Source organism: Kockovaella imperatae (assembly GCF_002102565.1).
Source record: "Kockovaella imperatae strain NRRL Y-17943 chromosome Unknown BD324scaffold_11, whole genome shotgun sequence".
Lineage (NCBI taxonomy): Eukaryota > Fungi > Basidiomycota > Tremellomycetes > Tremellales > Cuniculitremaceae > Kockovaella > Kockovaella imperatae.
Window position 1 is genome coordinate 377159 of NW_019028951.1, and position 25905 is coordinate 403063.

General features: G+C 52.1%; 11 protein-coding genes and 1 non-coding gene across 12 annotated transcripts; 4 read left to right on the forward strand and 8 right to left on the reverse strand.

Moving 5' to 3' along the window:
• Nucleotides 1–173: 173 nt before the first annotated feature.
• Nucleotides 174–2192, reverse strand: BD324DRAFT_632524 (transmembrane amino acid transporter protein-domain-containing protein). Its single transcript, XM_022016527.1, has 9 exons — nucleotides 1723–2192; nucleotides 1556–1635; nucleotides 1452–1518; nucleotides 1384–1413; nucleotides 1279–1347; nucleotides 1012–1237; nucleotides 578–973; nucleotides 313–540; nucleotides 174–274 (listed from the first exon to the last, which is right to left on the reverse strand). The coding sequence occupies exons 1-9, from the start codon at nucleotides 2021–2023 to the stop codon at nucleotides 226–228; spliced, it is 1446 nt and encodes a 481-aa protein (XP_021869549.1). The 5' UTR covers nucleotides 2024–2192; the 3' UTR covers nucleotides 174–225.
• Nucleotides 2193–2631: 439 nt separating this feature from the next.
• Nucleotides 2632–4546, reverse strand: BD324DRAFT_564002 (glycoside hydrolase; the record flags this gene model as incomplete). Its single annotated transcript, XM_022013029.1, has 4 exons — nucleotides 2632–2720; nucleotides 2789–2884; nucleotides 3083–3319; nucleotides 3367–4546. Coding segments are annotated over 4 exons (1602 nt in total), but the record flags the coding sequence as incomplete, so codon positions are not given.
• A 710-nt stretch (nucleotides 4547–5256) lies between these two features.
• BD324DRAFT_582184 (putative carboxypeptidase s precursor) lies at nucleotides 5257–7253 on the reverse strand (the record flags this gene model as incomplete). The annotated part of the gene is made up of 7 exons (XM_022013548.1): nucleotides 5257–5337; nucleotides 5375–5479; nucleotides 5529–5903; nucleotides 5938–6014; nucleotides 6050–6819; nucleotides 6854–6963; nucleotides 7002–7253. 7 exons carry the CDS (start codon nucleotides 7251–7253, stop codon nucleotides 5257–5259), a joined length of 1770 nt encoding a protein of 589 aa, XP_021869551.1.
• Nucleotides 7254–7348: 95 nt separating this feature from the next.
• BD324DRAFT_632533 (putative ras-related protein ypt1) lies at nucleotides 7349–8751 on the reverse strand. The gene is made up of 7 exons (XM_022016528.1): nucleotides 8643–8751; nucleotides 8346–8394; nucleotides 8198–8293; nucleotides 8100–8156; nucleotides 7824–8051; nucleotides 7683–7786; nucleotides 7349–7644 (listed from the first exon to the last, which is right to left on the reverse strand). The coding sequence occupies exons 2-7, from the start codon at nucleotides 8379–8381 to the stop codon at nucleotides 7545–7547; spliced, it is 621 nt and encodes a 206-aa protein (XP_021869552.1). The 5' UTR covers nucleotides 8382–8394; nucleotides 8643–8751; the 3' UTR covers nucleotides 7349–7544.
• Nucleotides 8752–8815: 64 nt separating this feature from the next.
• On the reverse strand, nucleotides 8816–9672 carry BD324DRAFT_632539 (cytochrome b-c1 complex subunit 10). The gene is made up of 5 exons (XM_022016529.1): nucleotides 9608–9672; nucleotides 9536–9558; nucleotides 9367–9487; nucleotides 9105–9123; nucleotides 8816–8992 (listed from the first exon to the last, which is right to left on the reverse strand). The coding sequence occupies exons 1-5, from the start codon at nucleotides 9635–9637 to the stop codon at nucleotides 8961–8963; spliced, it is 225 nt and encodes a 74-aa protein (XP_021869553.1). The 5' UTR covers nucleotides 9638–9672; the 3' UTR covers nucleotides 8816–8960.
• Nucleotides 9673–9721: 49 nt separating this feature from the next.
• Nucleotides 9722–12202, reverse strand: BD324DRAFT_682709 (oligomeric golgi complex component, COG2-domain-containing protein). Its single transcript, XM_022019162.1, has 3 exons — nucleotides 11095–12202; nucleotides 10586–11060; nucleotides 9722–10551 (listed from the first exon to the last, which is right to left on the reverse strand). Exons 1-3 carry the CDS (start codon nucleotides 12187–12189, stop codon nucleotides 10034–10036), a joined length of 2088 nt encoding a protein of 695 aa, XP_021869554.1. The 5' UTR covers nucleotides 12190–12202; the 3' UTR covers nucleotides 9722–10033.
• A 149-nt stretch (nucleotides 12203–12351) lies between these two features.
• BD324DRAFT_632542 (putative 60S ribosomal protein L19) lies at nucleotides 12352–13183 on the forward strand. Its single transcript, XM_022016530.1, has 4 exons — nucleotides 12352–12476; nucleotides 12515–12599; nucleotides 12637–12843; nucleotides 12913–13183. The coding sequence occupies exons 1-4, from the start codon at nucleotides 12413–12415 to the stop codon at nucleotides 13142–13144; spliced, it is 588 nt and encodes a 195-aa protein (XP_021869555.1). The 5' UTR covers nucleotides 12352–12412; the 3' UTR covers nucleotides 13145–13183.
• BD324DRAFT_646430 (S-adenosyl-L-methionine-dependent methyltransferase) lies at nucleotides 13184–14621 on the reverse strand. The gene is made up of 7 exons (XM_022017627.1): nucleotides 14288–14621; nucleotides 14110–14248; nucleotides 14044–14073; nucleotides 13885–14010; nucleotides 13453–13848; nucleotides 13362–13417; nucleotides 13184–13328 (listed from the first exon to the last, which is right to left on the reverse strand). The coding sequence occupies exons 1-7, from the start codon at nucleotides 14549–14551 to the stop codon at nucleotides 13245–13247; spliced, it is 1095 nt and encodes a 364-aa protein (XP_021869556.1). The 5' UTR covers nucleotides 14552–14621; the 3' UTR covers nucleotides 13184–13244.
• A 928-nt stretch (nucleotides 14622–15549) lies between these two features.
• On the forward strand, nucleotides 15550–15681 carry BD324DRAFT_t25. Its single transcript has one exon. It is a non-coding gene; the product is annotated as a tRNA-Asn (tRNA).
• A 1125-nt stretch (nucleotides 15682–16806) lies between these two features.
• Nucleotides 16807–19830, forward strand: BD324DRAFT_652500 (hypothetical protein; the record flags this gene model as incomplete). Its single annotated transcript, XM_022018504.1, has 6 exons — nucleotides 16807–17225; nucleotides 17254–18103; nucleotides 18146–18190; nucleotides 18542–18637; nucleotides 18676–19022; nucleotides 19059–19830. 6 exons carry the CDS (start codon nucleotides 16807–16809, stop codon nucleotides 19828–19830), a joined length of 2529 nt encoding a protein of 842 aa, XP_021869557.1.
• Nucleotides 19831–19844: 14 nt separating this feature from the next.
• Nucleotides 19845–20966, reverse strand: BD324DRAFT_582093 (hypothetical protein; the record flags this gene model as incomplete). Its single annotated transcript, XM_022013543.1, has 3 exons — nucleotides 19845–20703; nucleotides 20742–20890; nucleotides 20925–20966. The coding sequence occupies 3 exons, from the start codon at nucleotides 20964–20966 to the stop codon at nucleotides 19845–19847; spliced, it is 1050 nt and encodes a 349-aa protein (XP_021869558.1).
• Nucleotides 20967–21387: 421 nt separating this feature from the next.
• Nucleotides 21388–25813, forward strand: BD324DRAFT_609596 (hypothetical protein; the record flags this gene model as incomplete). The annotated part of the gene is made up of 6 exons (XM_022014161.1): nucleotides 21388–24785; nucleotides 24823–24943; nucleotides 24979–25166; nucleotides 25204–25338; nucleotides 25374–25554; nucleotides 25592–25813. 6 exons carry the CDS (start codon nucleotides 21388–21390, stop codon nucleotides 25811–25813), a joined length of 4245 nt encoding a protein of 1414 aa, XP_021869559.1.
• Between the last annotated feature and the right edge of the window lie 92 nt (nucleotides 25814–25905).

Below are 25905 nucleotides of genomic sequence, written 5' to 3' on the forward strand. Positions count from 1 at the left end.
ACGCGTTTGAGAGACTACCATCTGCCACGAAATCTATTGTGAACCAGATTCCCAAGACCCCTCCGGCGGGATCATCGACCTATAACGGGGACAGTGACGACAATCTCGAGTACACCAAGTGAGCACACCCACAAGGGGCACGAGCTGATACCAGGAATCCATTTGATGAGAGATGAGCTCCAGGTTATGCATGTACACTACCAATCTGATACACGTTTTGGACCATTATAACGCGTTTGAAAGACAAGTGAATGGTTCTCTGACGGAACTAGAGCTGAGAAGAGTCAGAGCAAGAAGTGTTGATTGACTCACTAGTCAGTTATGATGGCATCGATCGAGGTGTAGAGTCCTGGTCCAAGCATGAACAAGCCCAGACCGAATATGAGAATATTGGCAATACTCAATGCTATCTTGAGGGGGCTTGACCATAAACTTCCTCGGTTCATGTGCCAGTACGCGACGGCCCAGAAGATGAAGCCAAAGAACGAGTCAAAGGCGGAGGACATGATACCCAGGAAATCTCCCATGGAGGGAATGATACTGACAGTCAGCGGTGCCATGAGATGACTCGACTCACTTTCCGAGCACAAAAGCAACGACCCAGATGAAGACAACGCAGCCGATCCAGGTTCCCCAGCCGATCAAGGTATGACTGTGAGTATGACGCGAGTTGCCAAGGATCCGTCGGTAGATGAATTTGGAGGCGACATTGGAGTAGATGGCACCAATGACGACGGTGGGAACAAGGACAAAGGCAAACGCAGATTTACGAGCCCAAGGTTCAGACAAGGATCCAATGATTGGCGCGGTGGAATATTGGCCGATAAAGTGATATCCGACGGCAGCGACGATACAGAAAACGGCCAATTCCATGATGGTCAGGGCGGCGAGAGCTTTTGGGAAATCTGCAGGGTTCTTCATCTCGGCAATGAATGAGGGATACAGGATTTGTCCGATCCACAAAAAGGTGATACTGTGGGTCAGTACCAGTGTTTGCACAGGCGAGCTCACTTGAGAACCGCATTGAGGCCATTGATGAAGCCTGGAGCGGGACTGGGAAGACCGATGGAAGTCTGGACGGGTCCTTGCTTGGGATAGCTTCCTCCATACCCGTACCCGGGAGCGTCCTCGATTCCAGCGTAGATCAGTGAGAGGATGATGGCGATGGCCATACAGACGGCAGAACCCATAGACATGAGCGAGACGTGGTTAAGCGTGCGCGGGATAGACACGAGGACTATGGTAGGTTAGCCAGAGCGAATGTTGATGATGGCTCACTTCCAATAACAGCGGTAACGGCTTGGAAGGTCACGGTACATGTGGCACTGTCACTCAAAGTGTTCAAGACTGCATGTCAGAATAATCAACACGTCTCGTGCTTACTCTTTGCCCCAGTGAAAACGTGGAACCCAACTGGGAAAGTCAGCCAGGGTGAGGGTTGTCAGACTCACTCAAAAAGATGTTGTTGAGCAGTAGCATGATTGCGGTGATCTCGTAAGCGGTCCTCGGTATGAATGGCTGATCTGTCAGCGCTGTCCCGTAGTGACAGACTTACGAAGAGATGGGCAGCCAAATCGCAAATGTCATGTACTTCTGGGTGGATCATGCACCACTGCCATAAGACGTATGAAGTGTCTAAAGGGGGAAAGAAACGTCAGCGTCTCGTAGGATTGCCCTCTGTCGTAGCGGCCAGCAGCGAGCGCTCCGTTGAATAACACTTACACCAGGTGATAATCCCCAGGCCGAATGTGATGAAGAATCCGCAGATCCATCCGACGACACTCCAACTCCAGGCCAGAGCGAGAATGGCCAAGCAGACATACTCTCCAAACAGGAGCAAGGCCGTCTTCTGCCACGATAATGTTCGAAAGTTGATCTCATGGTTTCCGTCCTCTTCTTTCAGGGCAGCGAATCGATCGACGACTGCGTCTTGTGATTCAAGTTTACCTTCCTTGTCCTTGTAATGAGGGACGGCCTCAGAGGACCCGGTCGTGTTCTCTGTACGGTCGAGAGGCGCGGGCATGGTGTCAAGAGGTGCTGGTCGTCCGGAGTATCGGCAAGGGCTAGCGGAAAACCTTTCTCGAGCCAAAATAGTTCAAGGTCAGAAACAAGAACTCAGCCCCTAGGTGTAGAGTAGTGACAGGAAGAAGACCAAAAGAAAGCGGTCGGTCTGTGCCATGTAAAGACGTGCTCAAAGACTCGATCATTTCATTCATGGCCCTCGAAATCTGCCCCCTTCACAGAAACCGCCCCCCCTCTCAAAGAGGTGTCTTGTCTGTGTTCCGCAGGAATCACATCTATCTCGGCTTAAACGCCACTCTGCTGATACGCCTTATGTCGTGATTTTTGAGTTGAATCGTCATCTTCTCATGGCCGTACCCAAAACAGCCAGGGCTCGGGGGGCAGGGGCAGGGAAGGAGAGCCCGACGTGTTACACCTCTTTTTTTTTAATCTTATCCCCCCCCCCCCCCCCGGGCGCCAAGATACAACTGCCCGGCTAATTATGGACCAACACCCCGTCACGCTGCTGCCATCTCTCTGATGACTTGCATCTCTCCATCTGCCAACCCTTTCACTACAGATATGGCGGGACATGTCAGCCGGACATTCTCTACGTTCTTGCGACTCACAGAACCACGACTTGTAATACTGCTCATCCCCTCTGACGATTTGCCCGCCCATGGACGCCAACGCGTCAGTCATAAACTGACCCGTAAAACCTGTTAAAAACGCCACCCAAAGATGAGCATATGGGTTTCACGGGGATGACATGATCCAAAACGCTCACCCAGTCTGGATCCGCTCATCGCCGCAAACGTCTTGGCTGCACTCCATCCATCAGAATAACCGCGCGAGATCGCAGCTTGTTCAGGGGTCAATTCGACTTTGCTCTGATCTCGTCGTCGATGCTCTCTCGCGCGGTGACGGTGGTGCCTCGCGGTGAATCGATGATGCAGGGTCGAGGAGAAGAGAAAGGCTCGTTCGCCAATGTCCAAATAGTCGACGGACCGGCGATTCACGGGCTTACTGATAGGAGCTTCGGCTAATGCCTCGTTGATCTGAGCGAGATTGTTCTGTGTACCCATCGACGCGAGCCACTCGTCCGCCATGGAAGAATCAAAGCCGCTGCCCAAAGGCATGGTCGTGCCAAATGTCAGATACGCTTGATCAGGGTTCAGTGGCGCTGAAGCGGGTTCCTCGAGACTCAGGTTGCCGAGTGAAATGTTGGGATATGAGAAGAAGGTCGAAGGCAGACTGTTGCCCACGGCGTGCACAAAGCACCAATTGTCATCATCGTCGCAGTTCTCAGTTTTGAGACCTAGTCGTATATCAGGGTGACTGACACCTTCTTGCCTAAAAACTTACTCCAAAAGCTCCAACCGGCCGTGGCATTCGCATAACTTTCCATCTGACCTGTGCAGAAGTCTCTCCTTGCCTCGGCTGGATCACTAGCATTTGACAAAGATTGCGAAGAAAGAGCGCAAGACCATTCGTCGATGACTAGGTTGCGCCGACCCTCGTTCGCAACCGCGGCCAACTGCTCGGACAAAGACCCTTGGCCAGGGGCCAGACTCATCGTCAGTTGAGAGGCAGGCGTATTTTGCGAATTGTCATCAAACACGAAATAAGAGTGATGGTCGAGGACTACAAAGTCATGTCGGGTCGAAATGTAATCGGCGAAGCGAGACAAGTCGTAAGCATCGTTGATGTAAAATGGAAAGGTGGCGGCTTCGTGAGAGACTTGTCGGAGAGTTTCCAATGTCGAAGTGTAGAACGCGGGGAGGATATCGACGTTGGTAGGCTCGTTGAGGAGCTCGATCCCAACGACATTGTTCACCTTTACGAATTGTTGCGTCAGGTAAGTGAGTATGTTGACGGTGAGTTGCATATTGTTGTCGCTGTTGAACAAGTTCTGTTGACCGTCTGATGTGCCACCGTGGGCTTGACCATTCTGAGATCCTGGTGCACCGTGAAGATCCACCAGGACGCCTAACCCGTACTTGGCGGCCCAGTTGATCGCTCGAACCACTCGAGGCCATGAATTGGCATACACATCGGATACGGGTTCAAACACGGTCCCCTCGCAATAGACCGGTCCAAGATTCCAGTATCCGATCGGAAGTCTGACCGTGTTGATACCGATACTCGCGAGATACTTGAAGTCGCTCTCTGTGATCCATTCGTCCCAGTGTCGTTCCAGTACCTGTCTGGCATTGGACACTCCTCCCCAGCCTTGAGCGACATCCAGTTCAGCCTGTTGTGCTCCAGCAGCGCAAGTGAAGAGACTTGGATTCATCCATTGCTCCTGCACGAACCAACTACCTAGGTTGACGCTCTGCTGTTGGCGATAGCGGTAAACCATGGCGACGGATGGGTCCCATTCGGCAAACTGTTCCAAGGGAACAGGGGCAGGAGAGTACGGAGTGAAAGAACAGCCGGAAGAGTCGGTCCCAGCGAGAGTCGAGAGGAAAGGTAAGTATCCACCGGCCTCAGTGTCTTGAGAGGTCTCGTTCTGGTTGTTGGCTTCGCTGTCCAAAGGTGCCGCGTCGGTAGTAGCTGCCAGTGTACCAAGAGTGTCACTGGAATTGATCGACGCCAGTGTGAGGAACCGCTGCGGCTGGGAGGAAGAATGCTGTGGCTCCTCAGTCGGTGGTGTCTGTAAGACGAGCTTGCCGTCAGACACCGCGAGCGAGAGTACCGGAGGAACATAGGTATCGGACGGAGCACTTCCAGCGAACAATCCACCAAGCGCAGCCAGTGCTGTCGTCGGGTTGCCTTCAGTCGCTTTGGGAGTCGGCTTCGTGAGGGACGCGACCAATCCCAACGAGTGAAGAACGTTCTGAAGATCGATTAGCATATTCAAGCGGGGAGTGCCACTGTGAAGAGTCCAGCTCTGGAAGACTAAGGTAAAGACTACAAATGAAAGACGTGTATCACGGCCAGCGTGTACACCAGGATGGAGAGAACAAGGAAGAGTGCTAGGTTTGGATGGACAAGACGCTCGCTACATAAGCATGGATCCCCGAGAGCCAGGTTTCGTGGCGATACTGTTTCAAATGATGAAATGTCTCGAATAGACTGAGACACAATCTCTGCACCGCTTGCATCTTTGATGTCGAGCTTAAGGTAAGGATTGAGGTGTCAGGGATGGGATACAGACGGGCTGCGCATGAGATACTACGGCACGTGTGCGAAGGAAGAGTTGGCTGAATCTATTTGATTGATGAAAGGTCCGAACTTGGCAGGAGACAATTTTTATGCCACATTGGTCGCTTGATCCATACTCAGTATGATGGCTTGATACCATCGGACAAATTCGACAACATCGTCGGCAGTCTATCTGTGAGGTTTGTTCTATCATGCAGAAACTCACCACATGCTCATTGATGGTATGAGCGCCGTGCTGTTCGGACATTTGGAAGTACCTGAATCTGTATATATTTTTTGTGAGGTCCCAATATCGACGTGTGTCGGTGTTCTAAGCAGAGTCAATCTAAAGTCTGTTGTGTCTGGCAAATTTAGCTTACCCCGGTAGACATGAATGGACTGATAATGAGATCCTTGCCAGGTTCGAGATCGACGATACTGCCATCCTTTGATACCTGCGGTCGACTTGCCCACATGCCTCTCGCTGTGCCGGCCATGACTGTCCACGCTGAATCGGCATCTGAAGCATCTGTCGGACTGATGGGAGCAGGATCGGTATAGTAACCATAGGCATTATCAAGAAGGACGCGACTATGGGGGTTGCCATGGTGGACAGCCTTGCCATCGAACCCTACCAACGTGAGGTTGTACGATTTGACAATTGGTAGGAAGATATCAATGACGCGTTCCTCGAGCTCTTTGTGGTTGGAAGCCACGTTAACTCGGTGATTGACAACTGCTCGGACCGATTCAGGCTGGCGTAAGCAGAACGTCATCTCATGGACTCACCAATGCATTGACTTTGAGCCCTCCGTTGATGATATCCGCGGCTTGAGTCGTGGTCATCATGGCTTCGATGGCATTGCCTGAGACGTGAGCTAGTGCCGCAGAGACTGCTCACCTTGACCTGGGCCGGTCGAAGCGCCCGAGATCCCTGCCTGGATGATCTCATGGGGCAGGCTTGACCAGGCCTTTGATTTGCCCTTTCGAGTCTCCAAAACGGTATGCCTCAGACTCTTCGGCATGTCCTTTGCATGGGCAGCACCGCAAGTCATGAATCCGTAGACGGGACTCGACTGGGTGAGGTAGACTGGATGCGGATGTCTTTCCAACTCTGCCAACAAGAGAGACATGTATCCTACTCCAGTGTGTGGAGGTGGTACCGAACTGTGACCTCCCAGGGTTTCGACTGTGATACCCAAATCATAGTGTCCCTTTTCTGCGACTCCAGGCATGGCGAAATGCTGACCCCAGCTGGTGAGCAGTCCACTTCCTTCATCGATGAGCAAAGATATTGAGTCTTTACCGTACTTGTCCAAGAGGTACTTGGCAATGGCAGGAGCACCAACTTGACCTCCACGTTCTTCATCGCTGCCGAAACCAAGGATGATCGTTCGAGCAGGTTTGAAATCTGTCGTCTCAAGTAGGTGCTCGATAGCCGCCATGATAGCGATCAAGCTGCCCTTGGTATCGCTGGATCCTCTACCCCAGATCGAATGACCATCATAGAGTCCAGAGTAGGGCGGTTTGTCCCATTGAGGCAGAGAGGCAGGTAACACAGGCACGACATCTTGGTGGGCCGTCAAGAGCAAAGGTTTGAGCGAAGGGTCGGATCCAGGCCATTCGTAGACTAGAGCTAGATTGTGCACTGACTTGAGCATGGTCGCGTGGCTGCTGTGAGCGAAGGAACGACAGATAGACACACAGTTTCGGAAAGCTGGTCTCGAGAAAGGATTGGAACTTTTTCAAGGGTGCCCACCGGGGATCCTCATCGATAGGTCCCATCTCGTCAAAGACCTCGGTTGGAATTTGAACCTATCGTTCAGTGTCCGTGCCTAGGGGCTCACACCTACCGCTCGACTGAGCCAGTCAACAATCCTGTCCTTCTCATTGAGGACCTCAGACACATTGTACCCCTTGGGCAATCTAGGCTCGGCCTGGACACATGCCCCTTTGAGAGTGTCTGGCTGGACATTGAGATTCAATGTTGGCGCCGTGTACAGAGCAGCCCCGGCAAGCAGCGAAAGAATAGCGACGATAGGCCACTTGGATCTCTTTGAGGGTGCCGGAGAGGTGGCTGTGGGCAGATAGATGGGTCCAGTCATGGTGAGCGGTTGTCAAAGACCGATAAGAGGGCAAGTCTGGACATCATATTATATATATAGTGAGGCCTTTTCGGAAATGTCCGAACCGAGGTGGGCATCTCCGTAGATAATAGCTCGCATGACGCCCTTACAACAGATCCCCCTTCAGCTGGTACTTCTCAATCTGGCGAATATACATTAAGCAGGTCAAGACCCTATCGACGAACGTAAGGTAAGGATAGCATTCAGAGACAACGCCGAAAAAGGTAGAACGAACATCCCATGGTGCACCCAGCTTCTAGATCCTATACTCTAACAGCATCCTCCGCTCGCCTTTTGCTCAACGTTCTGACCCAGCCCCTTGATGGTGGATTTACCACCTGGTCCTGAGGCCATGGATGTGCTGCCCATACTGGCATGTCAGTTCGAGTGACAGATACTATGACTCACCGGTCCTTGATTTGCTTTGACATGGTCAAGAATGCCTGCTCAACATTCGTCGCGTTCTTCGCGGAGGTCTCAAGGAAAGGAATGCCGAGCTCGTCCGCAAAGGCCTAGAAGGTCAGTTGACATAACAAATCGAACCTTCACCTTTGCCGCAGCATAGTCGACAACCTTCTTTGTGGCCAAATCGCTCTTGTTTCCAACTAGCAGCTTGTTGACTCCCTCGACCGCGTATCGATCAATCTCCTGCAGCCACTGTTTGACATTGTTATACGTGTCGGAATCTGTCACGTCGTAGACGACAATGATTCCATGCGCGCCACGGTAGTAAGAGGAGGTAATGGTTCTGAAACGTTCCTGCCCAGCAGTGTCCCACTGTGATTTGTCAGAATCATAATGGGCTTGGCGTATCTTCGGACGCACGATTTGCAGCTTGACAGTCTTTCCCTCGAGATCAATGGTACGGATCTTAAAGTCAACCTAGGCATGATCAGTCGAAACTCTGCCTTTGTTTGACTCACTCCGATGGTGGAAATATAACTCTCTGTGTAGGTGTCGTCGGCGAATCGGAGCAGCAAACATGATTTTCCGACTCCAGAGTCACCGATCAGAAGCAGCTGAAGAGATATGAGCTCAATAGGCGGGAGCAAGATAGCTTTTCTAACTTGCCTTGAACAGGTAGTCATACTCGGCGGCGTGAGACATGTTGATGTGACGTCTGTTTTCATATGCGCGCAGGATCAGTGCGGTATGGTTTCGATGAACGGCGTGATCGAAAGCATCAAGTCGGCGACGAGAGAAAGCGAAGAGAGACAAACACGTCAGCATACCTCATCCTTCAAGAGTTCATGATCAAGATTCAACGGTGGCAACGAGTGCTCCTTGCAACGTCGGATATCGACTCCACACGCGTTCGTCGGGGACGATCCTCCTCGACTTCATCGATAGATACAGGCGGCCACTCACCTCGTAGGGTCTCGTAAACTAGATTAGACGGCACTAAGCGTTGAATTGAGGTTGCGTGGTGCACAAAAAGAGCAGAGAAGAGATCACAATCGTTGGAGAAAGAGAGAAGAATAGCGGGCTGGCCACCCTTGCATCATCGGGTTTAGCGGTGGGTACTTTTAAATTTAGGTACTGGCGTTGAATATGCACCCAGAGTGCAGGACGAGCATGGCTTGCTGCATTGGTTTCTGGGAGGGAGACAATGCCATCGAGCATGAACACATTTGTGCCGAGTATCAGCATTCAGATGATGCATATATCAGAACCCCGCAACGCCCTCTAGAATGGTTTGTCGCTGTCCGGGGTTTTGTCTACGGGATGGAATTGAGATCGGCAGCGACATCAAGGCAGGAATGGCGGAACAGGTAGAGTAGAAGGCAAAGCTGTCAGCGATGTCCAAAATAGTACAGATAGTATGCTTACCGGTGTAGTAGTCTCCGAGCTACACGATATACGCCGAAGACAAGGTTATTATTGACAAAATCGGTGTGACAAGGTTTTGTTCGGTGGGGGCAGGACCATGAGATGCAGAGCGAAGAGATGAAAGAGTCCAGTTTTCCGACCCAGGAGTGAAGACGTCAATGCCATCAGGAGGCGAAGAGCAAGGGTGAAAGTATGGAGGAAAAGGGGAAGGGAAGCACGACCCCATCAGCAGTTTTTCGACATCTTGATGAGATCTCCTCACCACTGGGACCTTTTGCAGAACATCTCTCTTGAAGATAGGGACAGAGCTCAGAAAGAGGGATACAGTAACTCCGATACCGAAGCCCCACATGACTAATGGTCCTCTGAAGCCAGCTAGACGTCTGAGAAGAAGGATTATTAGACACTGTTGGTTTGAGAAAGGGTCTTACTCTGGGGTGAAGCCCATGACGGCCTGAACGATTTCTCAGTACATTTACTGTCTCAAGTAACTTTTCACTTACTGGCTGAGACTTGAGCTTGAAGTTAGCCATGATGACTCGCTGGACGATAGCAGAACGTTTTGGAGGACGAAGTCACCATAGGCTGCGATGGCAAAGTGAAGGAGTGAGAGATTTGATAACGAAAATGCATGACGTGGCAAACACTACTACATATCTGTGGCACTCCATTGTCCTTGCTTGTGTGCTCTTTGTCGATCTCTGTCGATCTGGATAGACAGTCTCGTCAGGACATTGTCTTCCACGACGTCCAACGCGAAACCAAAAGGTGTGAGAGAGCTCCAATGGATATCATAGGCAAGCGAAAACACGTTCCAAGCTGACAAAAGCCCTCTAGGCAATCGCGGCTCTTCTTCTCATCGCCATAATCATTATGTCCTTGTCGTTGCACCTGGTCCCGGACGACTCTTTCCGCTGATCGCGCTTGCATCACTCTGGCGGACGATTGACCACATCGACCAGCTCTTTCCACCCATTAAGGTTTTCCACCTCTACACCCAACTTTCTCGCATCCGCCCGGAGGGCCTCGATATCCACCTGCATTTGTCGTTTGAATCTGTCCTCTTCACCTGAATCTTCTTGTGGAGTTCCACCGCCAAACAGTGAGAAGCCTCCCTTCTTCGTCTTACGGTGTCTTCGCAGCAAGTCCTCGGTTTTGCGCACGCCAGCTAAGATTCCTGCATACGCCACGCAAACGGCATCGAAGACTGTCGTCGACCACTCTGGACCATATGTCGTGGCGAGCGTGGGACGGGAAGCGTAGAAATCGTGGAGCGGTTTGAGGATCGAAGGAATGAAATAGGATGGAGTGATCTCGGCAGATTTAGAAGGAGCTGCACGAAACTGGGAGGCTACGGCTCGAACGAGTTTAAGGGAATCAGAGCAGCGGCGGGTGAGGATGTCGATGATCTTGGCAGTGTAAGGGTCGGTGGGAATGTCAAGATGGGCTGGAGTCAGCGATGATACGTCCATGAGCCTCACTGTGTAGTGATGTTATGCGAGGAACGTCCCTGATCTTGAGACGCAGCGTTGCCAAGTCTGCAACGGCGGATGCGGAATGCCTGAGAGCCTGGTCGTCTCCCGCTTCATCCGAGCTACATTCTTCAAGTCTTGTCCGGAGCCACGTGTTGTATCGCGCGGATATCTGCAATGTGAGACGCCAGAACCGATGGGCGAGCTCGGGTAAGAAAACCTTATCGTCAAAACAGGTGGAGATGGCTTTCCACGCGGCTGCGCTTTGACTGAGGCACCAAGGTGCTGTTGCGGTACTCGGGGCTGCGAGTGCGGTCTCCAACGATGTGACTATCTCTTTCCAGCGCAGTTGAAAGTAGACGGGAAGCTGCCAGCGACGTTCAAAGGTTTCGGATATCGGCGAAGAGCGTGCGGAAATGATGGCATCGCCAGACGGCGCGAGAGATTCGAGATGAGCGATAAAGTCGTGAGTGATGGTATAATTCTAATGTCAGCGACTTGTGACACGGTGCGCTCACTTGATGCAGATCGTCTGGTCTGCCGGCCGCGAAGATTGTGCTTCCTAGCTTATCCATGATTGCCTCTGCTACTTCTGGCCAAATGACACTTGAATAAAGGTCAAACTGAGGTGACAAGTCATCCGAGATGGTCAAGAGAGCACTATATGATTGGACCTGGGTGAGGACTCGATTGAAAAGCGTTGCGAGTGGTGTTTCATCGGCCAGTTTGTCAGGAGAGAAATCGAAGGTTTGGACGGACACCATGGGCGTGATGGGTGTTTGAGGCGTTTCTGGCAGATTGGCGTTGGGTACCATGAGCGTAGTGGAAGTGATTGTGTCCTGGCAGAACGCTCGGAAAGCTGTCCTGACGACTTCGGCAGCTTCTGCATAGCCCTCAATTAGCTCATACGTCTTGAGAACAGATTTGATTTTTCCAGGGGAGTCCATGGCACCCCGAAGCAGAGCAGCTAGATCTGTCCCCAGTCTCAACTTGATAGCCTCCACCCGAGGAGTCACCGCATCGACAATTTGACATCCCTCCGCCGCAGCCTTGCCAATGAGGTAGACCAACTGGTTGTATTCACTCGCTGCTCTTTGTACAAGCTTTGACCGGTCCTCGTCAGGCCCGTCAAGTAGAGATTCGGCTCGATCCAGGGTATCAAACAGACGCTGTAAGAGGTCCAAAAGCGTTTTCTCCTCTCTCAGTGTTGCTCTTTCGTCCAGTTGCTCCTGGATCGCATCTTGATGCACTTTGAGCTTATCTCGGACGGTCCCAACCTCTGATTGCAAGTCGTGCAATGGCTCTTGAAGTGATTTCAACCTCTCTCCTTCTCCTCTCAGGCCGGTTCCGAGAGAGATGAACTCCTCATAGTCGTCATTGATGAGCTGAACCAGCTCTTCCCGCAATACCCCTAGGTATTCTCTCAATTCAGCTCGAAGCTCTTCCAATGGAATATAGATTCGGGACAGGAGGAATGTGTCGACGTTGAAGTCTGGGGCAGAAAGCAGAGGATGATTGTGTGAAAGAGGCTGAAGGGAAGGGAGGTCCAAAGACCGTTCAGTCGATGGTCTTGGTGAAGCTTCGGGTGCCCTCAAGAATGGGTCCCCCTCCATAGCTATAGGTGCCTATGCATCTACTTGGGAATCTCGTCGAGTGGAGGACCACGCGACAGGATGCGAGCGGAATCAAAATTGGTGCCACAGTCGGCGTTTGACAATTCTTTGCCAAATTTCCGATCGGTTCCGCGAATCCTGTGGTCTCACAACTAGAGTCGACATCGAGAAGGGGCGGGGTATCTTCTTTCTCTATCCATCAAGCAACAAATTCAAACCTACAATGGTCAACTTGTCGCAACAGAAGCGTCTCGCAGCCGCCGTCTCTGGCGTGGGAAAGAGGAAGAGTGAGGATTTGATCGAGGGACTCGCGCTCATTTTCCAGTCTGGCTTGACCCCCAGGAAGCCGCCGAAATTGGACAGGCCAACTCTCGATCCGGAGTCAGGAAGCTTCTCAAAGATGGTCACATGTGGGTGGATGCGTCCGGGCATGACTGACAGATGTAGCATCATCAAACCCACTGTCATCCACTCTCGAGCCCGTACAAGGGATCTCCACGCCGCCAAGCGTGCCGGTCGACACACTGGTTACGGTAAACGAAAGGGTACTGCCGAGGCTCGTATGCCCACAAAGGTGCAATGGTTGAGACGAATGAGGGTTCTGAGGAGACTCTTGAAGAAGTACAGGGAGGGAGGAAAGATCGACAAGCATCTGTGAGTGAAATCCCCATTGAGGATAGCGGGTCAGCCCAAGTCATCATTCTCGCTGACGCCTTCTCCTAGCTACCACACTCTCTACCTCGAAGCCAAGGGTAACCGATTCAAGAACAAGCGAGTTCTCATGGAGCACATTCACCGAGCCAAGGCTGAGAAACTCCGAACCAAGCACATCCAGGAACAAATGGAGGCTCGTCGTGTCAAGAACAAGGCCATGCGAGAACGCAAGGCCCAGCGATTGGCAGAGAAGCGACAGGGCTTGTTCGAGGTCGAGCGCGAGGAAGAGGTCAAGGAGTAGACCGCTTGTATTTATGCGAGGTTGCATGGTCTTTGGATCGCAGGGGAATCCGGGCGTGGTTATTGGCTACATGTGCTAGTCTAACGTGGACTCGAGGTTACTACTCTAATATCGACTTGAGATTCGTATCTGCTGATCCTCGCTCCAATGCCTGAGGTTGATTTGGGCCTGGTCTCCACCCGATCTGAGGTCAGCATGGAACTAGCCCGTGACATACCATGAAAACAGCTTGAAACGTAGCCGGGACGCTACCCTCTTCTTTGGAGTACAATTCTTGAGGTCAATGGATTGTAACGGATCGTACATACCTCGATAGATAGACTCCGCTGCGATGAGGACGTCACGACTGATCATGGCTTTTCGACCCAATATGGCATTACTCTCGCCCATGTCGCGGAGATCGGCTATCAATTCCCACATGGATGGGTAGTTGATCGTGATGTCCTCGACGTCAACTGTCGTGAGCGTGAAGCCCGCTCGATTAAGCAATGACGGCGCATCGGTAGGGTCTACGATCAGCGACGCAAGATCCCAAAAGAGAACCCTACTGATCATTGGCGAAACGCGGTTCGCCAATCCTCCATGACGCTCCTGCTCAGCCAGCTGGAGCGATGTTCTCAGTTCAAATAGGGTATCTCCACCCAGGACTGCGCCAATGAACACCCCGTCCGGTTTCAAAAGGTGTTTGATCTGGGTCAAGCAGCCTAGACCGTCAGCTGTAGATGACATGGACACCTCACCGACGATGTCTCCGACCCAATGTAGACCACTGGCACTAACAACAGCGTCCACCTTGTCTCTCAGAGCATCCATCGTTGGGTCAGCAAGCAGATTCGAGGGCAGAGTTTGTATGCGTTTCGTCGGGACTGTCATCAGCTAGCTCCTCGTTTTGGCCTTACGAGGCAATTCGTCCCTATACAGCGCCTCGCCTGACTATCAGCTAAGACACCTATACAATGACATACGGCTCTGCTCGACCATCCACCATTCTCTCTTCTCATCTGTAAAGGCTGTATCTGGTCCCAAGACCTCTTGCAGTACTCTTGTCAATTGCCCAGCGTGTGAGCCGATTTCGACAATACGATTTGGTGGTGTCCTGAGATCCTAACGGTCGGCTCAATCTGACATGACTTGAGTTCTCACCTCGACCCGATCGGCCAGGCGCTCCGCTAGCTCTTCACGAACATAGTCTATGAGCGATGATGATCCCTCCTCGTTGAGCCTGATCACGGCTCGATCTCGTTGTCTCGTCTTTGACGTCTCGTCAAACACCTCATACGGTGAAGTCGAAGGACTCGAGGAAACGGTGGCGTAGTTGGACCGCGAGACTGGAACGGACAGCCGACGACCGGGAGCACGAAGCTGACGAGCTAGTCTCCATGCACCTCTCGACGTGCTGATGGACATCCTGGGACTCGTCTCGCGATCCTCACTGATTCCATGTCCAGCTCAACATTTCATCATCCGGCGCCGAAAGGAAAGCGTGGCGGATCGAATTCAAGTGTGGCATTTCTTTGGGTAAAATGTGGCAAAGTCCCCTTGACTTATTCTTACACATGCACCGTCGTCTCAACGCCTCGAGGCCATGAGCAGGACGGAATCAGCCCAAGCTCTATCATCCGATGTTTTGCATGTAGAAGAGGGTTGAGAGGAAGAGGGCGCAAATCGTGCTTAGAACGGACATCTGATACCTACAGGATTGATCAGGGTTGACCAGCTATCTTCAGGAGGTCTAGACCGAAGATTATTGTTGTCTTCATAGCAAAGTTCAGCCAAGGGATGGACAGCCATCGTCGACCATCTGTGGTACTCATGCGCAGAATATAGTCGGAGAGATCCATGAGGCGGAAGTCGAGTTGATCTGACGCGACCTTGTCCAGCCGACGACGCATTCGGCTCACTCCCGTGACACAAGTCTCTTCAACCCCGAAAAGCCATAAAGAGGATCATCACCGTCTCAAAGAGGGAATCTTCTCGCGAGAGTCTTGATCGGAAGCTTCAAACACAGGTCAGAAAGGAGCACATTGCGACGCACAAAATGCATGTGCACATTCTAGGGTTTTGTTGCTTTACCTTTTTTTTTTTTGTTTCCTAAAAACTCATCCACAGTCCTGGTCCCGAGACTTTGGATTCGAAAAGAGTTTAGATCTCCGCCATACACTGCGACGGTGACATGACCACGTCAGAGAGCTTCGGTGCCAATCCCGCGGCGTAGCCGGTCTCCTCAAACTCGGAACGTTTTGTGCTGAATGATTTGTCAAACGCGCCTAGCCCTGACACCTTGTGACGGGACGGTACCACATTTTTTTCATGTTTAAAAATTTTTGAATCTTTTTGGGGGTGCCACATTTTTTTTTAAAAAAAATACTTTTATATTTTTTGGTTGCTTGTGGCATTTCACGTCCCTCGGAGTAGCTCAGTTGGAAGAGCGGTGAGTTATTTTCAGCCTTCCCTGCATGCTGTATAACATACTGACGTCGTTAGTCGGACTGTAATAGGAGATCCGCAGGCCACGTGTTCAAATCACGTCTCTGAGATTAGCTTTTTGCTGCAGAAGAGCGTTTTTCCGCGTCGTTTCATTCTTTTTTTTACCTTTGGTCTGAATTGTTCAGGAGGTTGGGCAAATACTTGTATGTCAGAGTGAGTCGATGTTGTCAAAGTGGGTCGATGTTGCTCATGTCAGAGTGGGTCGCGGTTGCGCAAGTCTGAGCTGAGCACGAAATGGAAAGGACAGAGGAGGATTTAATCCATGAAAGATGAGAGAATAATGTTCTGCGGCAGAGGTTGCTGCAAATACTTGTATGTCGACAACGCAAACTAGATTGGACCGATGAATATTCAATCCATGAGAGAATCATCATCTGCAGTATGTGCTTATATCTATGGAATGGCTTGCAAAGAACCAAATGATCCTCCGTGATATAACTCGTCCAGCCGGTATGTGGCGACTGAGTTTCTGTTTCATCGAAAGCTCCGCGGAGCGGATAACTTGGGCATGTCATTGTTATGAGAATGTAATGAAGCCGAGCCGGAACGTGAAGCGAGGAGAGACCCGCCAAATGGATGGGAGGACCAAAGTCTCAATTGTAAGAATGGTGGCGCAGAACGAGGAAGCCTCTGCAAATGTGGCGGCAGGAGTTGATTGAAGGTGCCACGGCTGGGTCATTCCAAGTTGGACGTCACAGGATTCGCCTGTTCTATTTGTTCGGGCGACACGCATGTCAGGTGGACCCATCAAGCCAGAGGCGTGTGAAATCCCGGCCTTCAGGTGGTCCCCTGCCCTGTCACCATACCTATAGACTCCTCTGATAGTCGTGACAGTCACGTCACTTCTCGATGGTTGCATATAGTCAGTGCAGTGTCCAGGGAAGGATGTGATCTACATGTATATTTTGAAATCTGCTTACAAAAGTCCAACTGAGCTACTTTGACTATAATGAAGAGACAAACTGTGTATGATCGCCAGGCCCGAGGGTTTTGCCACCCAGCTGCGCAACCATCCGGCGAACTTTAATTTATATTTCGCAGCCGCCACGCAAGCGTTGGACGCCCAGCATCATCGGTCCCGAGGTGTGCGCTCTCTGCGCAGTCGGACTGGGATGTATTTATGACGAGTCGAGGATGGGGTCAAGGTATTCTCATCCTGCATCTTATTTCCAACCATGGTAGATAATTCTGAAACCCCCGCTGAGCAAGGCTACGACGTTGTTGAGAAGGTGCCCACCGAGGCCACTATTGTGGACGACCAAGTGAGGTTGGGCACCGAACAGCTTGAGCGGCTCAGTCTACGTGAGCCGAGTGGCACTCCTCAGCCTGGTGGACCCAAGGACCACAAGAAGCACAAGAAACATCGCCGAGGTTCCACCTCCAGTTCTTCGTCCTCTTCGAGCAGCTCTTCGGATTCGTCCAATTCGTCGTCGTCAGACTCAGACTCCACCAGCAGCTCGTCTGATGGCATAACCTACTACATGCAGTACAAGGGCAAGAAAACCAAGCTCTTCAAACACAAATTCCCCTTCTTTGGTCCGCCGAAAGGCAAGGGCCATAAGCACGGGCATGGCGGTCGCGACCGACCTCCCAAGTGGGTTCGACGCATGATGGCAGATCAGTGCGGTCCGCAATTTGCTGCGCATCCTGGCGGACTTCATGGGTTCGGAGGACCTCGAGGTCCTCCTGGCACTTGTGGTCTCTTCGACCCGCACTGGCATCACGGACACAGCCTTGGACCCTTTGGCGGACGAGGTGGCTTTGGAGGCCGAGGTGGCTTTGGCGGGCGCGGTAGAGGTATGCCTCATGGCTTCCATCACGGCCCTTTCGGACGTTATGGCCATCATTTCGGAAACGAAAACCACATCCCTCACCCGTTCGGCGACCCCTCTGTCTATCCTCCAGGTGAAGAGCTCTCTGGCTCTTCGTCCGAATCGGACGGTCACTCAGTCCACAAGGAGAAGGAAGGACCTGCATCTCCTCGTGGCTCGCATGCCCCGCCCGTTCATCACATGCCCGCACCCCCGCCTCCGCACGGCAATCCGGGACACGGTCGACACGGACCTCGACACCACGCCCACGGTCGCCATGACCACCATCATCACCACGACGATCACAGACGTGTTGCCCATCACGCCGACCATCAGGCACAACGAGCGCAACGCCATGCAGAACGCCGCGCTCGACACGCTGAGCATCAACATGAGCGCGCCCAGCGGGAACACGATCGACACCTCAGGCGAGAGGAAAGGCACAGACACAGGATGGACAAACATCACGGAAAGATGGCTAAACACTGGACGTCCGGACAAGAGGGACGAGCTCCCTCTGGCACTCCTGACCCTCACCCTTGGGTCGAAGAGTCTGTGCCCCAATACCTCTACCACCAAGGCTACGCGTAGTCACTCAATCGAACACTCAAACCAAACATCAAGGACAATCCCTCCTATCACTCTGATCAGCTCTAGCCGAGTTGGGGAGTTCAGCTACGCCACGGGATGATATGCTTCGCAGGGACTGTGGCGTAAAGCTCCCAAGGAAGAGGCGAGTCAAGGCAAGGTATTCCGTAGCAATGTAGAAAACGTCAAATTCACAAAAACAATATAAAACACAAAAACCCTTAGACGATGTACATGCATTGTGTGCATCGCAATAGCTCGAGCTCTTTCTGATTGATGCAGAGACATCCACTAACATGCTTCAGTCGTACGTCATCTTTGCCTGAAATAGGATGACACCCGGCACTCGGGCCGAACATCTACCTTTTGTACCTTGTTCCTGATCTTCAGAACAATGCCCGTGTGTGTGTATGCGCGTGTATACCTTTTTCGGTTTGTCACAAAATTTCACACAGCCATCTCCGTTCGGGACCAGCTGTACACGTCTGTTTCGTTCACACTCACCCGTCAGCTGTTCTTGAATGGCGTCCTCATCTCCGTAGCGATGGAGAGTCACAATCCGTTCCCAGTGGTACCCACCGGATACCTCATCGGGTCGTACTTTGCAGTGAGTTGATCCGCAAAAGATCGAACACTGATCATCAGTGTATGCTCTACGGTCTCCATTTGACCCAGATCTACCGCTATTTCTCGACGTATGAGGAGAGCTTCTTCCAGCGATTAAGGGTAGTATGGGTGCTGCTCCTGAGTACAGGCCAGATGGTCATCATCATGTGGACCGGCTGGCGATATTTCAGCAAAGGCACCGAGAATCTCATGGTATGGCAAGAGTTCCTCGTACCCCTCTCGGTTCAAGATGGTCTGGTACCTCTCATGGGCTTCACGGCGCAACTCTTCTTTGGGCATCGGGCGTGGGAGTTGACAGGTCGGAAAACGTGGTTCAGAGTGCTCGTATTCATCATTCCGACCATTACTTTGGGATTCGGCTTTGGGTGAGCATCCAAGGCATCCGCTCCGCTGACACTCAGTCTGGCCATCTCTGCACGTCTTTGGGCTAATGATCCATGGCTATCTGCTGCAGAGTGGGCCGAAAAGACCAAAGTCGTCGGTATTCCCTCTGAGATCGTCGCCATCATATGGATGGCTCTGTCCGCATTCACCGATGGAGCCATCACGTTCATCCTCATCTACAAATTCCGTTCGCATTCCTCTCGGTCCCCTCGACTGGCCGCGAGACTCGTGGCTTTGACTTTGGAAACCGTCCTTCTCACTCACCTATGCGAAGCCGTCCTCTGTATCATCTATCTCACCTCCCCTATAGCCCATAGGACCCGCTCGAACATGTTTTGGATCCTGTTGGAGGTGACCAACGAGCTCTACGCGCTGTCGATTCTCTTCACCATCAACTCGCGACGCCAGCTCAAGGAAATGACGCGATCCGGAGAGGTCTCCACCTCAACCGGCCAGGGAGAAAGCATGTGTGTCGATTTTGGAGTCAGCGGCGTTGAGCGCAGGGTTGAAGGGTACCAGGGCGACACACCGTTTGGTGTGCAAATGTCCGATGTCCGAGTCAACTTGTACAGCCCTGAGAATCAGGCCTACGGCGGCATATACAGCCCTGAGGCTTCATCGAACGGTAGCAACAGTCAATCCAGTGGTAGTGAAACGAAAGCAGGCACTCCCGGGCTGGAAATGGGCTTTGGGCAGAGCGATTATGCGTTCTTGCCCAGTCTCATGTCTCGGGGGGCGAGTGACTCGACTAACGGTGGCGTTATAGACTTGCCAAAAAAGGGGCAGTAGAGAAGTTGTATGCACTAATTGATGATTGCAAAACTTTGCAGCTTCTCCTCGATAGATGCCTTGATCTCTGGTTCACAGAAAGCCATCCTGATCGCTTGTCGGGAGAGTTCGATCAGGTCCTTCCGATCCAGTTGAAAGTACTGCGAAGCGAGTAGATGCTCCTCGCTGTGAAGGCTACCGAACACTCCCACGTCATCCGTTCCAAGACTGACTGGACTTGAACCGCCCCACCATTGCCGGAAGTGGTGATCGGAGAAGCTTCCGTCACTAGGCAACATGCCGGCGACCACGTTGCAAGTCAGGCATAGTTCAACACCGATGCCATGCCGCTGTATGTCTCGTCGGAGGGCCTCCGGGACATGTATGACGTGTCCGAGCCGCTGTGGACGCCAACTCAACTGCTCTTCCAGTATCTCTCGTGTTGAGCTCTCAGGGACCTCTGCAAAGTGCACAGTGATGCCTAGGTCATGCGCTGCGGCCTTGTTGAAAGCGTTTCTGAAGATACTGCGGTCGACTGGCTTGTGCGGGTCTCCGCATAGATCCACTCCAACGACTGGCTCGCCGTCCGCCCGCAAGCCAAGGGCCATCTCAACGATACTCATAGCCTTTTCCGCATCATGCTTGGCTTGATCGATCGAGAGAATGAGTCGAGTGGTCATAGCCTGTGTAGTGTTCCAATCCTTGATAACGGACAATATTGATCGGACATAGTCCTCTGACGTGTTGGATCCCATTGCACGCGGCGTCGTCCGGAGCTCAAGGTAGGCCACGCCATCGGTTTGGAACTGCTCCAGGACAGCACGCGTTGCGAATTGCAGCGATGGGATGGTCGAGACCAGATGATATATATACAGGTTGAAATGAGCAAAGAAGCTTGAATATCAGCGGAGATGTGCATATGCAACCCTTACGATCCTATGCTCTGACCCGTCTTCGCATCTGCAAGCGCGAGCCGAGGTTCTGCGACCACGCTGGCAAAGTCTGGCGACTCCGCTACTCTCTGCTCCCATATCTGCTGCAAGATTGGTCGAGTGATAGAGCCGGTTAGATGAGCGTGAAGCTTTATTTTAGCGCAGTTGCACAGGCGCTCTCACCTCGACCTTTGGTAGTCGCCTGCAGAACTGTACATCGGGCATCATCTTAGTGCAAATCGTTCAGACCCCCCTACGTGGGTGCCACAAGTTTGCTGGAATCCCACGTGCAATCTTGACGTGGCATTACCACTTGGTCCTACGTCAATGATCTCATCACTCATTCACCGGGTTTCAATCTATTCATTCCTACTTCATCGATGCCGTCCCCTACTCAACAGCTGTTTCCGACCAATCCGACGATGGAAGGAGCAACGGCTACGGCGTCTTCGTCTCGCCCGAGAAGGAGCGTCCGAATGTTTTCCTCGATTCCTGGCGAGGATTCGAGCTCGGATGATGAGCCTCGCGCAGCCAAAGCTGCAGACTTTGAAGGCAAGCCTGCCAATCTGAACACAAGTTAACCCTCTCAGAGTCTATGCATGCTCGACAGCAATCAGCGAGTGCCACCCCTTCTCGCCTTCAACCAATGACGGCTGCTGTTCCCAAGCTCGTGCGCGCCTCCAGCTCGAACCGCACGAACGGAGTGACGAATCCCTCCTCGAGCTATCGTGATTGGCGCAACAGACAGGCATTGAGGCGCAATCCAAGTTCGAGATCATCTGCAACATCGTCAGCAGCTCCCTCGCGGGAAGAAGTGGCTCCTTCGTACCCACGAAGAGGGTATGTGGACTCTATGGACCCAGACATTCACTCGGATGGTCGTGATCGATACAATCATTTTGATGATTGGAGCTCTGACGATGAGGAAACACAGCACCCAGGGCCGAGACCTGCAGCCACGGCACCGAAGATCGACACCTCGATTGCTAACCCTCCATTGCCCTCCACTCTCCCCAGTGTTCCGTCCCTGATCTCTCCAGCGCCACCACCACCCGACGCTCTGGACTCATCCACCGTCCATGATAGAAAGGGTTGGCAGAGCTTCCTGGCGTCTGTCCTAGGTGGTGACGTCTTGCAAGGAGAGTCCGTCAGGATTGGAGAGGAACGAGGTGTCGATGAAGCTTTCCGTCAGGATCTGGGAAGAAGTCTATGGTGGCAGATCCGCGCCAAGCTCCGGAGGAGAACGGAAGAAGACGAGAGGAGACGGACCCAGGAACGTCGGTCTAGACTCGAAGACCGCGTACTGGAAGAAATCGACTCTTTCGTCGTCAAATCTGGCTCTGAAGCGTCGACTGTGGATCCTACAGCCGATGAAAGGACACAAGAGAGCGAGATTGGAGCTCTCGATCAAGTCAACTATGCACTGCAAAAGCTCAGCCTAATCGAATCTTTGTATCCAAACACCCATGCTTTCCGCGAGGCCAAAGCTCTCTATCGAGCAGACCACTTTCAGGCCAAAGTAGAAGTCATCACGTCGTGGTCGACCATCGTCACTGCCTTGCAGGCACAGCTCGCCATCTTACAGAAGTGGACCGGAACAGATGATCTCGACGTCACTCGGCCCAATACGACCAAAGAAAAGGCCCTGGTCGGTAAGAGCAGGTACCATCCCTCGGATGGCCAAACGACGACAGCTGCCGGAGATCAGGCTGCCGACGATTCGACATTTCTTGAACGTATCATGAAAGAGGACAGCCTGAAGCGAACATTCAGCAAGCGTATCTTCCGCGACCTCGACAGTCTAGTTCTCAACGCCAAAGAAACGGTCATCCTGCATTCTGACATGTTTGAAGCTGTCCACCTCCCCGATTTTACCTACGAACTCGTTCGTCTCATAAGCTTCCCCTGCAAGCTCATCATTGAGATCCTCAAGGTCCGACTCGATGCGGCAAAAAAACTTAGCGATCCCAATCTGATGGTGATTGACGACATGATCGACAGCTTTAGGTCCATTCTCGAGATTGCAGTGGACAACAGGAGTCAATACGATGATCTCACTGCACCGGATGAGGCAAAACGATGGAAGATCCCAGCATGTCTACCGCCAGAGTACGATCAAGTTCTGCTTGATGGTCTGAGGACATTTTTCCGTCTCTTGCAATTCAAGCTGCGCAAACACGATCATCGAATGGCTCTCCTGGAAGTTGAGGTGCTTGAGATGCACCTCGAGTTCCTGCATACGATCGCTCAATCCATACCAGGCGGGGACCTGGTCGTCGTGGAAAGCTTTTGCTCGCTCACCAATCGCTTACTTGGTAGGACGTGCCACTCGTTCGAACGTCAACTTCACATTCCTGCTCCAATCACCGACATTCATTCTCAGAGAGCTGTCACCGACCTGCGCATGCAGCGCAATCCTATCACCGCAGAAGAGCGCAAGATCATGAGCCCCGGAGCCATGTTGAGCTGGTACAGCAAGATGCTCGATGCTGTCCGTATGCGTTATCGTAAACTTCAGCGGTTTGCTCGAAAACTTGCCACTCGTTACGATAACTCTGCCGACTACTCTCTCGAGCCCGAAGATGTGATCGACTTTTTCGACGTCATGCAGGAGACTGGACACATTCTTATTCACTCCGCTGAGATTCCGCAAGGAACGTATATACTTGCGGATGGCTTCCTGAAGAACGAACCTGAGCAAGTCAAGCTCTTGCTTCAGAGATCATTTCTCTTCAGTGATTCACATCGGGTTATCTCTCGTCGTCCCTCGGATAACGCCGGTCTCGAACACGAAGACGCCGCAGAAGAGGACGCGCTCGACTTGGCGAGATACCTCTTGGTCGTTTCGACTATGCAGCCGTTCATGTGGACTGGAGTGGTCATGGTCTTCCAGGACAAATTTGAATATACCGACCTAGAAGTCGAACAAGACCGTATCCGCCTCATTGCGGACGGACCTGCGCAGCGACTATCCCTTTGCAAGAGAGTCTTCATGGACGCCCTGAGCGACGAAGACGACGAGCCATTGTTTGGGATCGACTGCCTAGTAGAGGCTCGTGCGCACCTGCCACGGATACAGCGGCAGCTGGAGAAGATCGCTAAATCGAGTTATCATCTCAGCGAGCTCTTCATCGAGTCAGCAGTCCATGTGCGTGAAAAGTTGGGCAACGCCGCAGATTCCCAAGACATGATGGAGAGCTGGTTCCAGTTCGCTTCTGAACACGGTATACGACACGCCAGTCATGCTGAGCCTGTCATGCGCGCTCAGTTTGTTCGGCTACTTATGCGTTTGGCTATCGCATGGTGCTCATTCATTTGCGACAGCTGTGATCCAACACAGCGCAAGACATTTCGGTGGACTGTTATGGCGCTACGAACGACCTTCTCTGTGACGGATGGCGACAATATCCTTCAACTGGATAGAGAAGAATTCGAACTGCTGAAAAAGTCTGTCGCGGCTCTCATCTCGCTGTTAATATCCCATTTCGACATTCTAGGTGCAAGGGGTACAATGGAGGCAAAACGCGAATCCGAAAAGGCCGAAGCGATGAGACGGATCCAACGAGCTTCAGAGAGTATTGAAGATTTGATCGTCCCGCGGGGATCATCGCCTTCGGGCGAACGACTCACAGAGCGCAGTCTGCGTCTGACTCAAGAGGACCGATTGCGATTGATCGCGGAGCTTGAAGCAGCCCGTGAAGGTATGAAAGGCGAACAGCATCTTGTAGGACAAGTTTTGGACGAGCAAGTTTCCGAAGACCGGGCTTTGGTATTCCTCGCCACGTCAAAATCCAACATTGCTTTACGTTGGCAGCAGGGGCAATACATCGGTGGAGGAGCCAATGGAAGCGTCTACATCGGATTCAATCTCGATTCGGGAGCTGTCATGGCCGTCAAGGAGATTCGTGTACAGGATTTCAGTAATTCCCCCGTACTGTACAAGCAAATCAAGGACGAAAGCGACGTGATGTCCATGCTCAATCACGCCAATATCGTGGAGTACTATGGCATCGAAGTACATCGAGACAGGGTTTTCATCTTCCAGTGAGTTGTTCAAAGTAAGCGCGGCTAATCGAATCAGGGAGTACTGTGAAGATGGCAGTCTTGCCGACCAACTTGCTCACGGACGCATCGACTCAGAGGAGATCATTATCTGGTACGCTTACCAGATGCTGCAAGGTCTTCAATACCTCCACGGAAAGGTGAGCTGCGGCAGAGGCCAAGTCTGACGTCTCAGGGAATCGAACATCGTGATGTCAAGCCGGAGAATATCCTTATGACACGGACCGCGCTCAAGTTTGTCGACTTTGGGGCCGCCAAAGTCGTTGTCAAGGGAAATCGCACAATGGCAAAGACGCGTGCACTTAAGACAAAAGCGCCCGGCGATGGTCCAGGAGTGATGAATTCCTTCGCTGGTACTCCAATGTAAGCAAAAGCTCTGGAATCGCCGCTCATGGTTCAGGTACATGGCACCAGAGGTCATCCGTGCCACAGAGCGCGCCGGCAAGCTCGGTTCGGCCGATATCTGGTCTACAGGGTGTGTGTTGCTTGAATTGGCGACAGGCCGAAAGCCCTGGAGTAATTTGGACAATGAATGGTGAGTTGCCAGGGTGATTGAGCTGACCAACACAGGGCAATCATGTTCCATATTGGCATTGCTACACAACATCCGCCTCTCCCTGAACGTGGTGAACTATCAGACGCGGGTATATCATTCATCGAGCGATGTCTCATGTTGGATGCGTCCGAACGACCTACTGCTTCAGAGCTTTTGGAGGACCCTTGGCTTCAACCGGTCTACGACCAATTTGAGGTGAGAGCGAACGCAAGTGTATGCTGATTATTCTCAGCAGGAGCAAGAAGCCATGGATGGCATCTCGGCAACCGTTCCTAGTGGCACCTCGACAATGGTCGATGAACCTACAGCCAACGAGATGTACGTCAAGCACCTCGCGCACATCGCAGAAATGGCAGAAGAGGGCAGCAATACACCTGGAGACGTTATGACTCCTTTCTCTGTAACTCCAGATACGACGTCTCCACCTCCCCCCGAGACTGATCCTGAACCGTGACCTAAATAAATGTTGTACTAAATAGCACTGTATAGTAATTGGTAGTACTGTGTCGTTATGGAACCCAAGAACAACGTATATAATTCTGTTTC